At 38.8% G+C, this 13,716-nt stretch overlaps 2 protein-coding genes across 2 annotated transcripts in view; both read right to left on the bottom strand.

Annotated features, from left to right (window-relative positions):
- Nucleotides 1-1,882, bottom strand: part of LOC140146551 (DDB1- and CUL4-associated factor 11-like) — a 33,162-nt gene extending 31,280 nt beyond the window's left edge. Inside the window, exon 1 of the mRNA XM_072168425.1 lies at nucleotides 1,647-1,882. Coding sequence (XP_072024526.1) covers nucleotides 1,647-1,744 — 98 coding nt within the window. The 5' untranslated portion in view covers nucleotides 1,745-1,882. The remainder of the gene's footprint in view (nucleotides 1-1,646) is intronic.
- A 3,000-nt stretch (nucleotides 1,883-4,882) lies between these two features.
- Nucleotides 4,883-13,391, bottom strand: LOC140171843 (N-acetyllactosaminide beta-1,6-N-acetylglucosaminyl-transferase-like). The gene is given in 6 exon segments (XM_072195176.1): nucleotides 4,883-5,083; nucleotides 8,231-9,034; nucleotides 11,521-11,559; nucleotides 12,352-12,399; nucleotides 12,402-12,485; nucleotides 12,978-13,391. Coding segments are annotated over 6 exon segments (1,590 nt in total).
- Between the last annotated feature and the right edge of the window lie 325 nt (nucleotides 13,392-13,716).

Here is a 13,716-nt window from a genome sequence, read left to right as displayed (position 1 = left end):
TGCATTGGCTTAATCATACAGCAATATTCTGTGTTACAGTCTTAACGGAATAAAGGCAAAATCAAGTTATATTGCGTTGATTTTATAATTATTTTAATCATGCTAGGGGCCTGTTTTTTGTGACGGCATGATATAGGCCTATTTTTAACGATTTATTGTTGAGCAATCTCACAATATAGGCCTATTATAGTGTCATAGAATAAACAGTTTTATAATTTTCCGCCTTTTTAAAACTTAAGTTTCCATAAAATGTTCCCGCTCTTTCTAGTTTAAGCTTGTTATAGCCCGCAAAATCTTCTAAACCCGCTTTTGCTGCGCAATTTATCCCCCAAAGGAAACCCTCTTTCTCGTCCTCCGGACGGGACTTATTTTAGTTTTAGCTTGTTGGAAAGCCTATATATATATAATCGTGTTTGGCGGCCCACCCTATGGGAATATTCAACTATTTGCGTGTAGGTGGGCCGCCAAACACGATTATATATTAAGCTTGATGATGTTCGACCCTATATATATAATCGTGTTTCGCGGCCCATCCTATGGGAAAATTCTATTATTCGCGTGTTGGTGGGCCGCCAAACACGATTATATATTAAGCTTGATGTAGATCCAAGTTCAGTTTTATAATTTTCCCGCCTTTTTAAAACTTAAGTCTCCCGCCAAAATGTTCCCGCTCTTTCTAGTTTAAGCTTGTTATAGCCCGCAAAATCTTCTAACCCCGCTTTTGCTGCGCAATGTATCCCCAAAGGAAACCTCTTTCTCGTCCTCCGGACGGGGACTTATTTTTAGTTTTAGCTTGTTGGAAAGCCTATATATATATAATCGTGTTTCGCGGCCCATCCTATGGGAAAATTCTATTATTTGCGTGTTGGTGGGCCGCCAAACACGATTATATATTAAGCTTGATGATCCAAGTTCAGTTTTATAATTTTCCCGCCTTTTTAAAACTTAAGTCTCCCGCCAAAATGTTCCCGCTCTTTCTAGTTTAAGCTTGTTATAGCCCCGCAAAATCTCCTAACCCCCGCTTTTGCTGCGCAATGTACCCCCCCAAAGGAAACCCTCTTTCTCGTCCTCCGGACGGGGACTTATTTTTAGTTTTAGCTTGTTGGAAAGCCTATATATATATAATCGTGTTTGGCGGCCCACCCTATGGGAATATTCTATTATTTGCGTGTAGGTGGGCCGCCAAACACGATTATATATTAAGCTTGATGATGTTCGACCCTATATATATAATCGTGTTTCGCGGCCCACCCTAGGGGAAAATTCTATTATTTGCGTGTAGGTGGGCGCCAAACACGATATATATTAAGCTTGCACAACTACGCAATCTCTCGTCTTCGATTTTACGCACAAGACGACAGAAAAACATCCGCTTATACAGCTCGCAGATATTATTGATTAATTTTCAGTAAGCTAGGGAGTCAAATTTTGGCGGCAAAATAGTGGGCCGTCAAACACGATATTGCCGAGGACAGAAAATGTGACTCTCCTGCTAGTCTCGAGCGCGGGCCAGACTGTATGCGGTATGAACAAAAACATAATTAACTGGTTGTGTAGGAGACTAGCAGGAGAGTCACATTTTTCTGTCTTCTGCTGTCCTCCGGAGTGTCGCGGTCCTGGGAAGGATAGCACTAGCAGAATTTTACCTGCGAATTAACATAGCGAGTAAACGTGTTGCGTCTCTCTCTGATGTCGTTCCGTCGTCGCTGTCGCCCCCGTCGCCACTCGCATGTCTGGACCCCATATTATCAGAACGCAACAAGAAAGACAACGGGAAAAGATTATAGATGGATCATAACATCAGAACTGGTTGCAAAATGAGCAATTCTGAGTGCAATTCAACCCGAATTCAGCTCTGTCTGTACATTACGAAAACATCCAATTTCCCATGACCTTTGCCCTGTTTTGGCATCGGTATTTGTTTTGATAGGGCGCCACCATCTCTTTATGTGGATCCTACCGAGAAGTAGAAGTAGAAGTTATTCCCTGACTTGCCGTTTGTTTTTTTTTCGTGAGGGGGTAGACCACTGATCTGTTATGATCTGTAGAGATCAGTCGAGGGGTTAATTAATGGCAATGTCAACTTTCCGGGCACCAGACTCTGCAGGTGGGATAAACCGGTTTTAGGGGGCCCCACATGATGCAGTCATGTCTACAGTAGAATTCATCAGGCTCGACCTTTGCAGGACTTAAACCCCATTAAAAGCTATTAATCCAAGATAACTCTCATTGAAACAGCTCAACTGATTAAATCGGATCTTCTCTGGTTGTGCACATGTGTATGTGCGGTACCGCTATGAGGTGCTATAATACAGCTTCAGTTGGGTAACTGATTATAAAGGAAACGCAAGGAAACAATGGTATGTGCACCTTTGTTCACGAAATGAGACAATGGCCTGCTTTTTGTTAACCAGCATTCTTGAAAATGAACAACATAATGATTGTTGACTTAACACGGTTTGCAAATAATTTCTTCATATTTTTGGTGTTATCTGTCGTTTACATATCCTTCCTAAAACACAAAAGTGCGACTATTTCCAAACACCTAAATTAGCTAAAATTTAGGACATGTTACAAAACTATATTTTCTAGAATTTCGTAGAATAGTTTAAATGTAGCTTGTACCGTTTTTTTGTGGCATCCTTCAGAACGGAGCGGTCCGTTACCAATATAGCTCAATATTTTCGGTCAAATCTCCATTCAATTAACACGGGGAGTTGGCTAGCTATGAGCTAGCTATGCTTTGCCCTCACTCATATTCTACGAAAGTGCGACTATTTCTGAACTTCTAACCTAGCTGTAATTTTAGGTCATGTTAGAGAAATATATTTGCTAGAAGTTTGGAGAATAGTTTAAATATTGGCCGGTTATTTTTCACACAGTGATGTTAACTAGGCAAACGCAATATACTTCTAACATACACTATTTGTAAAGGTCGCGCGTCAATGGTGAGAGCACTGTGTATTGTGTATAGGAAAACGGACAGTAACTGCAGTATGAACCGTCCCGCTTCCCTCAGAGATAGATTTAATTAAATCATCATCAGAGATTGGGCACTCCATCCTACTTTCGGGGTAGGAACAGCTGGCATGAGTGGCGTAAACCAGCGTGCTAAGTCCCGGGGGGGTGGCACTTCAATTTGAAATGGATAAAATAGGTGTAGGGCTGGCACTTTCGCACTAAGGGGCATTCGGTGAGAGCAAAATGTAAAAAATAATGGGGTCATTGGGTGAGAGCAGGATTTTTGGCATTCGGTGAGAGCAAAATGTAAAAAATATGGGGTCATTGGGTGAGAACATGACCTTTTTTAAATGGAATCTTTGGGTGAGAACCGAAACAGCGCCACAGAAACCTCGAAAATCAAATTTCTAGTTCTAAATGGCTTCAAATTTCTTTGTTTTTTCAAAATAAGTAACAAATCAGTGATAAATGAAAGTTGCTGTTCAAATCGAACTTGTAAATTGCTCTGTCTGTTTGACTTCTGCACATCTCATTCAGTATCAGATGTCGCTCTCTTTGTTCAAGTTCTCTGACTCCATTCCACCTTGATTGCTTTTCTTTTCTTTGTAGAGAGTCTGTGTTTTTCCATCAATAGAATACTTGTTGAGATGGTGCTTGGTGACTTGCATGCATTTTACAGAAGTGGTGAGTCTTTTAAGGTGAAGCCCATACTTCTTCCTGTTTCTGTATATATAGAGCACTGTTGGTGGTACATCTGCTTATTCCTGCCCATCTTTTCAAGTATTTGGTGCAGGTAGCTTCCAAGCCCTCGATGGGAAGTTGTAGATGGTAAACTCCCATGTCATTTTGGGTAGGATTGCATTATTATATATATCCACATCTTCATGATTCCATTGAGTAAGCTTTTGTCTGTCTTTTTCAGCATGTCTGTTAGTTTCTGCTTTACAGACTCTCTGATTTCCTTATCTTTCAGATCTTTAAAGATAAGCTTGCCGAGGAATCGCATGGGTTGGTCGTGGATATACGCAATCTCTTCTCCATCTATTGTCAACTGTGGATCGTATGCCACATATTGGGTTTTCTGTCCCTCTTGCTTTTGTTTCTTTTTTGGGACAAATCACTTCATCACATGGGATCGACATTTGCTTGGCTTTGCCTTCATTGATCGAGTCCACCTCAGGAAGTCATTAACGACTATGACCAGTTTCTGACAGTCTTCTGGGTTTCTTGCAGTTAGAGTAAGGTCATCAGCATAAGCTTTGACTGAAGATTTGAAGGATGAATCCTTCATGCAGTACCCCAGATGGCTGTGTTGGTCAAGAAGATCAAGACAAAGATTGAATACTGCCAGGAATAGGATGCAAGATAGTGGGCATCCCTGGAATACTCCTATGCTGCAGTGTATCCAATCTGTTGCCCATTCCTTAGTCTTTACATAGATAGCTTTCATCATAATAGTTAAAGATCATCTTCCTGATGTGGTCGGGAACATGGTACCAATCTAATGCAAACTGGATGAGGTTGTGTGGCAAGGTACCATATGCATTTTGTAGGTCAAGCCACGTTGTCACACTCGGTTTTCCATTCTTTTTGGCGTCTTGGAGTATCTCGGAAAGTGCCTCAGTATGTTCTACACATCCCGTTATTTTCTCCATGAACCCTTTCTGGATGGATTTGTCAATATATTCATTCTCAGTCAGGTAGCTTATCGTCCTCTGAGCTAGGAGTCCCATTCCAAGATTACCACTTGTATTCTTGATTGTGATTGGTCTGAAGTTGGCAGGTTCAGATGTATTTTCATCTTTGGAAATAAGAATGGTTTCTCCCATCACCCGCCAACTCATCGGAATGTCACCCGTTCTCCAGATGTTGCAGATTACTTCGTGGAGGAGTTCTGTTGTTTTAGGGCGCTTCTTCAACACTAAGGGATGCGATTGATTCCTGGAGCGCTGGAGTTTCTTCGTTTCATAAGATAATCGGTCAGTTCTGTGAGACTTGGTGGTTTGGTATTGAAGGGTTGTTTAGGACATGGCGGTCTTTTCATCCCTTTCAGTGGGTGATACTTGTAGCCACGTTTCTTATCATTGTTGACAGAATTGAAGTACTTTTCTGCAGCAGGTTTCTGAAATGTTGGGTTTCTATTTGTATCTTGGTTTAGAAGTTTCTTAGCAAACTGGTGTGGATTCCTTCTAAAATTATTGTGAGCTTTGCCGCTTGAGGCATCCTCCAGTTTTCACAGTTCCAACTTCCTTACTTTGTTATGTAATCTAATACGCTTATGAAAATCTTTCTTCAGCTCCTTAGCAGTTTTATTGTCTCCCTTCTTCAGAGCTCTCCCTGCTTCAAATGTATTTGATAAAAAGCAATATTATTGGATTAGGATTCTATGATGCAGCCGGGTGCGGCCACCGTTGTATCACCAACTAGCTTCAGCTGTAGCTTCAGTCGCCTCAGACGATAAAAAGGCATGTAAATCTCACAAAGTTTGTACACTTGATACATTTAATATTTGGGTTTAATTTTTATAACGAAACGGTATACGAAATATACCAGCTTATCATCCCCAGTGGCACAACTAGGGGACGGCAACGTGTTCCGGGCGCCACCCTTAGGGGGCGCCAAATTGACCAATTCAGCATCGATTCTACGCCCCTCCATGCCTCCAAAGTCAAAATTTTCGCGCGCTTTGCGCGCATTTCAGCACATAAAAAGAACATTTTAAGCCCGATATTCAACTTCTAGTAACCAACATTAATTAGTGGTAGGACTTATTTGTCCAAAATTTCTAAGATATTCTCGGAGAGGGGGGGGTAGGGTCGAGGGGTGCCAATTTGTTTCTTGCCCCGGGCGCTACCAGCCCTAGTTACGCCACTGCAGCTTATAGTTAATACAGCATGATGCAGTCATGTCTACAGTAGAATTCATCTCGACCTTTGCAGGACTTAACCCCATTAAAAGCTATTAAACCAAGATAACACTCATTGAAACAGCTCAACTGATTAAATCGGATCTTCTCTGGTTGTGCACAAGTGACTGTTTTCATGTGCGATATCGCAATAAAGCTGGTATTCATAGCTTCAGTTGGGTAACCGATTATAAAGGAAACGAAAGGAAACAATGTTATGTGTGGCTTTGTTCACGAAATCAGACAATGTCGTGCTTTTTGTAAACCAGCATTCTTGAAAATGAGCAACATAATGATTTTTGACTTAACACGGTTTAGAAATAATTTCTTCATATTTTTGGTGTTATCTGTCGTTTACATGTCCTTCCTAAAACACAAAAGTACGACCCTCTCCAAACACCTAAATTAGCTAAAAATTTAGGACATGTTACAAAACTTTATTTTCTAGAACCCATTTAGAATAATTTAAATGTAGCTTTTACCGGTTTTTTGTGGCATCCTTCAGAAGTGAGCGGTCCGATACCAATATTTTCGGTCAAATCTCCATTCAAATAACACGGGGAGTTGGCTAGCTATGCCTTGCCCTCACTCATATTTTACAAAAGTACGACCATTTCTGAACATCTAACCTAGCTGTAATTTTAGGTCATGTTAGAGAAATATATTTGCTAGAAGTTTTGGAGAATAAATAAAATATTGGCTGGTTATTTTTCACACAGTGATGTTAACTAGGCAAGTGTCCATTCTCCCAACATACATCATTTGTAGGGGTCACGCGTCAATGGTGAGAGCACTGTGTATTGTGTATAGGAAAACGGACAGTAACTGCAGTATGGATAGATGATTATTATAGGTATTCACTGATCAATTTGGCATGGATGCAAGCCCCGTCTGCATAACATGACTACCGCCCGCTATAACTTATAAGTCAGGGCGCAAATTTAAATAACAATACGCTATTTACATAACAATGGGTCACATGCTATATAGCTGTTGCCGAATCCAAGAATTGATCTACACCACATTTCGCCATACTGCATTCTAATTCTAGAAACGCTTGCTGTTAGAATAAGAAAAATTTTAATGCTAAATTATTGCACATTCTAGGGAAGCGTGGTTAGCGTTTTGAAATAACCGAGTGAGAGGGTTTTCAAGAAAATATTTTTCCTGTCAAAACTAGAGCATCCTCTGTATAAAAGAAAATATGAATTTTAACTGCACATCATATATAACGATTCGTGATACCCAATTGTGGCACATTTGATGTTGTTTATGAGGCAGAGAATTTTATTTCAATTTTATATACGCAAAAATATTTTTTAATTGAGCAAGAATAAGGATAGAAAAAACGTTGAAAATTCTATGTATAAATAACATTAGACCCGGCAAAAGATTACTGTTTCGTTTTTATGGTAATCTAATCTTTTATTTCCTGAAAAAACATTTGGGGTCTAAGATGGATTTTGTATGTAATTGATAAAAACATCGAACGTGTATACAAGAAAAATGGTAGGTTCCTCTATAGTATTTTACTGACCATGGAAATGTACCGACACCGTGCGAGCACATGTCAAAATCGATATAATGTATTGTCCATATAGACGCGCATTTATCATGTTTATTGTCGGATTAACAACAATTGAGCGCTATTAATACACATTAATGTTTTTAGGCAAATAAAATTCCAAAATATAGTACGTTTTCTGCTTTTGCTTGTCACGTGGTAGGCCTATATTGTAGTTGCGATTATATCTTCAAATAAGTTTCAAATGGATTCCATCAAGACAAGTGGCCGAGTGGTCTAAGGCGCTAGGCTCATAGAGCATATCCAAAGCGGCGTGGTGCGCCGTGAGTTCGAACCCCGCCTCAATGTTTATCAACAAAGGCAAGGGACTGGTATATCTTAATGCTTGAGTGAACCCCATGCAACCACTGCACTGTTCAATAGTCTTATTGTGATGTGGCGGGAGCTTTATAAACACGAGCCGTCGGTTTGTGTAAGGCTGTCGGTTCACGAAAGGTGTTGGTGAAAAATAGGCAAATACGTGCACAATAGGCAATTTACAATTTCTTTACCCGAAATAGAATTATTACAGAAAAAGAGGCTGAAAAATTTATGGTAAAAAGGCTTTTCAGTTGTGTGAAACAAACGCAATTATACCTAAACATGTTCGTTTTTAGGTTGCTAGCGCCTATTATCCTTTTATTTTATTTTTTTGCTCTTCACTTTTTCAACAATTCACAACTTCCTTCGGCAAAAATATTTTCTTCGGTACATTTACAAGTTGTGGTCCCCCGGTTCCAAAATCCTGGCTATGCCACTGGATTTGATCATAATTGTAAATCGTTTCTCTTGGGCGGTACATAACTTTGCCAGACATAATCTTTCCTTGGGAAATCGTCTAACTGATCTGACAGCTCAGGATGCCATGTTCTGTAATCCAGCATTTCTTCTAAGCATTGTATCGCAATAGGATCATACGAATAATAAAATTTATTAGCAAATAAAAAGGGTTGGCGATGAAGATACTCTAGATAACCAACACCAAACCCACATATTGCCCTTGCATATTTCCCTTTCCCTCGACATTTAGGGATCTTGCGGTTATCTCCCCATTTGATAAACCGCACGTTTGAATCCCACGTTCCATTTGGATATCCTCCAGGAGTGTAAAGCGCCCTCTGGAGTGTCACCCAATAATGTTCATCCGGACTCCAGACATCTCTCGCCCACTTTAATGAATCTATCGCTATTTTATCGTGAATAACAAAATCAACAAATTCATGCGTAGCTGCGTAGTACGCGTTCCCGAAGTATGCGGTGAGGTTATAAGGTGGTGGATATTTAATTCTTGGCACAATGTACGGTGGTGGGATGATACCATTGATGTCATTATGGCCATTATGAGCTTTCAATTGGTGTACAATCTCTAAATTGGTTTTCAGAGGAAAATCTTGACCACATAGATTGATTACGTATTTCCATTTCACATGATGTTGAACTAAATCTGCCATACAGTTAATATCAGCTAATAATCTAGTAAAACCGTAATATTCAACCTTTTCTACCTTCGAAGCGATAAAAACATTGTCAAAATAAGAGACAAGCTTTCGTATAGCTCTTTGATAGGCTGCTGGTGATTTGGCATCCGGGTGAATGCAATAAATCTGAAGTTGCATCTTTCATATCTATTTTATCTTGTTTGAATATGTCTCAACATGTTTTGGAACCAACTCACAAACGAGGTCATACTCTTGACTTGGTTATAACGAGGTCTGATGATGATATACGAGTAATTAAGAACTGTAATGTGCGCAAATGTCTCAGTTCTGACCATTATGTTATACATTTCGATGTGTGCAAAAAGAAACCACCAATTCAGAAAATCAAATCTGTATCTCGCAAATATAAAACAATTGATATGCCATCTTTCATAAATGATCTGAATCTGGATTTGTCAAAACTTGAACTAAATGAAAACATGAATGCTGATTTTGCTTATGACTTATTTGAACAAACCATACAAAATGTCCTTGACAAACATGCACCAGCAACAACACGAATCAGGACAGTAAGACCAGTATCACCTTGGTACAATGATGAAATCAAAGAGGCACATCGCATTCGCCGACATCTAGAACGTAAATGGCAAAAACATGACACTGAAGAAAACCGAAGCCAAGAAATCTTATTATAATGAACAACTAGCAGCCGCTGACAACAAACAGGTTTTTCAAATTATAAATAAACTTCTCAATAAGGGTGCCAAAGTTCTACCATCATGTGACTCATATAAAGAACTTAGCGATTCGTTTGCCGACTTCTTCAAAAACAAGATTGTCAAAATCCGAAATAATCTGGACAAAAATGGTAATAACATCCGAATACATACAGAAGTTCAAGAACTCAATCAAATACAGTCAATGCAAGAATTTAATTTGGTAGAGGAAGAAATCGTCAGAAAAATTATATGCAAGTTACCAAATAAGAATTGTTCTCTTGACGTTATTCCAACCTGGCTACTCAAGCAATGCATGTCATCAATTATTCCCACCTTAACTACAGTTATTAACATATCACTAAAGTCTGGCACTTTTCCCAACTCCTTGAAACAAGCTATTGTCACCCCTATCATAAAGAAAGCAACCCTGGATCCCAATGAACTTTAAAATTATAGACCTGTCTCCAATATTAAATGTTTTTCAAAAATTATGGAAAAATGTGTTATGTCACAGATGTTTTCCCATATGTCTACAAATTGTTTGCTGGAGCCTTACCAATCTGCTTACAAGCCTAATCATGGAACAGAAACTGCTCTTCTGAAAGTGAAAATGATATTCTATGTGCACTGGACAACAAAAAGCTGTTTATCTTGTATTATTAGATCTAAGTGCAGCTTTTGACACTATTGATTTTGATATTTTGAATGATAGACTTGAAAAATCTCTTGGCATTAATGGAGCCGTGCGATCCTGGATACTCTCCTACTTCAAAGGACGCAATAGCCAAGTTGGTATAGGTGGTGATTTTTCTAAAACTCAAACAATGGAATTTGGCCTACCCCAGGGATCAGTGGTAGGTCCTGGGATGTTTAGCTACTACACATACCCACTTGGAAAAATTATCCAGAAACACAGATTGAACTATCACATATACGCAGATGATACGCAAATATATACAGAATTTAATCCCCGCATACCTGGAGATAGTGTAACTGCTCTTTTCAAATTGGAATCATGTATTGCTGAAATCAAGAATTGGATGAATGTAAATAAGCTTAAACTGAATGAAGATAAAACCGAATTCTTTGTTGCTAGCTCTGCATATAATTTGAAATATATATATGAACCAACTCTTAATGTATGTGGAACAATTATCAAACCATCTGATTCTGTACGCAACCTTGGAGTTCTTTTTGATTTAACCATGTCTATGTCATCTCAAATATCTGCTGTCTCTCGCTCTTTAAATTATCATCTTCGTAATATAGGACGCATTCGCTGTTATATTGATAAAGATACTTGCAACCATGCTGTCCGCTCACTTGTTATTTCTCGAATTGATTATTGTAACTCTTTATTATATGGAACAACTGTAAAAAACACAAAAACTACAAAAGATACAAAACAGAGCTGCCAGACTTGTTTTCAAGGCAAACCGTATGGAACACACCACTCCTCTGCTGAAAGAGCTTCACTGGCTTCCAATAAATGAGCGTATTACCTACAAACTACTCACATTCGCTTATAAAAGTAGACATGAAACAACACCACTGTACATACAAAATCTCCTAAAATCTCACACATTTTCTGATGGTATGTTCCTACGATCACATGCTGATGGCAGTCTGCTTGAATGTAAAAGAACTCACACAACATATGGGAATAATGCCTTCTGCAATTCTGTGCCAGCTCTCTGGAACAAATTACCTTTAAAACTTCGTACTTCACATAGTCTGGCCACTTTTAAATCTAACCTGAAAACCTATTTGTTTCCAAACTAAGTTTTTATTTTTAATTAAGTTGTACATTAAGTGTAGCCTAAGATGTAGTGTAAGTTGTACTTTTAAGATCATTGTAAAGCGCTTTGTTCATACTTATGCTAAGGCCCTATATAAATTCCGTTTATTGTATTGTATTGTATTGTAATACACATTCTGTGGTTGGTAAATTGATCGTAATAGACGCTCTACCTGTATTAGAAAGGAGAAAGTAAATATGAATTTATACTCGATAGCTTTTGTAGAAAAGCACTTCTCGCGCATGCTCAGTGTTTACTTCTCCTTTTCGGAGCGTCAAGCCGATCAAACGATACAAATCGCTGAGGCCAAAACGACATCGGTTTGGCGAGTTGAAGAAATCTCAACTTTCGAGCAAAATCGCTTGACACGTGAATGATTCAACCAATCGTTTCTTATCATCTGGATATATTATTTGGTTAAATAATATACCTTTCTCGATTACTAACTTTCGGTGATTAATTAATCAAAGTAATGATTATTGATAGCAATGGATATTCTAAAATGTATTTTGTGGCATTGAATATTTAATTGTCGTCTGGAATCGCTATCGCTGTGATAAGTATAGATGCGAAAGCGACGAGCGAAAATCTTACACTAGAAGCCTAAATTTCACTCATAAGTTTAACACCAGGGTTTGAAAAGAAATACAGAACCAAGCATTGTAGTTGTTTTCTGACATTTACCGAAGAAATTAAAATGTTTGCTTTTCATTTGGCCGAGAAAATTAATTATGAAGTGAAATGTTGCCAATTTCAACACCAAATTCGATCATAGCTAGCCATCGACTGACTAGCGTTCTGCGTGTATGCCTATTTCTCGAGCATGTCCAGTCAAAGTGCGAAATATCGTAACAAGAGAGGAATTTCTACACACATAAGATTCTCTTACGTCTGGCTTCCCAAGGGTTACGTTACTATCTTCAGTTAAGAAAATGTTTTCAAAGTAAAATAAGGAACACATTACCTGGACGACTTCTTTATGAGTAGTAATGATAAATGCTACAGGATACCGTACTCTTCTTCTTCGTCTGACAATGGTGTTTCTAGATAATGTCGTTTTCCTGTAAATTCGCGGCAATCATCCATCCACTTCTCTATCTAAAAATAGAGATTACAGAAAACAATCTACAGATATCATGCAAAACACGTTTTTTAATAGCTAGCCACGACGTACTCGTCAAAACCGTGATCGTATAATTTTGACAACTACAATATCAGTGAAATGAGTATTAGAGTTTTTAGTCGGTCCCCGGATAAACTTAACTTGCATATTGGATTGGCGCGGATGTCAGGAGCAGAAGAACTGATTTCCCGGCAAAAAAATGGAGGATTATGAACGAAACTTTTTGTATCTAGTGAAGCGCCTTTACATGTCAGTATCCCCGGAATCGTCGAGTAAGTCAAAAAGGAGGAGAAGGAAGAGGAGCAAGGAGAAAAACAAGAAAGAGGAGATGAAGAGGGGGAGAAAGCAGAAGAAAGAGAACATATAAGAAGAGGAACAAGAAGAGAACAAGAGAAGGAGGAGGAAAGAGACAAAGACGACAACGATGTTGAAGAGGATCATGACCAAGATCAAAGTCTAATACTAACCTCTTCATCTGTAGGTATGGGTAAGGATCCATCTTTATCTCGAAGCTGGTCCAGCATCGTTGTAGTTTCCCTTACAATCTGATTGTCACCACCTAAAATCTCGGAACAATTGACATCCCAATGTTTATGAAATGGAGAGATAAAGGAATTCCCCGGGAACGCTGTTGGTCTTATCTTCCTAATCTTATCTGGTACCACTTTATCAAAATGGTCATCCTTTACTTCTTCTTCGTTCTTATTTGTTTCTTCTGTAACACGTTCTTCATCTGGCTTGATAACGATTTTATGTAGCCTTTGATGTAAGCCATCGCCATCAGATCCCAAGTCTGATTCATTGATGATAAAAAGACATAATTGCCATGCAACGAGGCAAACGATGACTACGAAGAGTGTTCTGACGCAACGCCTTTTCATGTTGGTTATCTGGATGGCCTTAAAATTAAAATGTATAAATTCAAATTATTACATTATTGTGTTAATAGTGCGCTTAGCAATAATGGGGGAAATCATTGCAAACGATTTTATTCACGATAAAAGACCAAGAAAATATCAGGACATTCTTAAAAAGTTGTCGTTTTTAATTCAATTTAATTGGTTCTTGCACCTGTCACATGAGACAATGAAGCAAAGCTAGTTGTGTATTGAACTGCGCGGATGTGGTAATCGTTTGCGATGGATGTAACAGGGTATGCCCGCAGTGATCTCACGTGTTGGAGTGGTGCGAACCCGGGGTGCGATA

The sequence above is a fragment of the Amphiura filiformis genome, chromosome 2, assembly GCF_039555335.1.
Source record: "Amphiura filiformis chromosome 2, Afil_fr2py, whole genome shotgun sequence".
Classification (NCBI taxonomy): Eukaryota; Metazoa; Echinodermata; class Ophiuroidea; order Amphilepidida; family Amphiuridae; genus Amphiura; species Amphiura filiformis.
The sequence above is the reverse complement of the archived record's forward strand: the minus strand, read 5'-3'. Positions and strand labels throughout refer to the sequence as shown.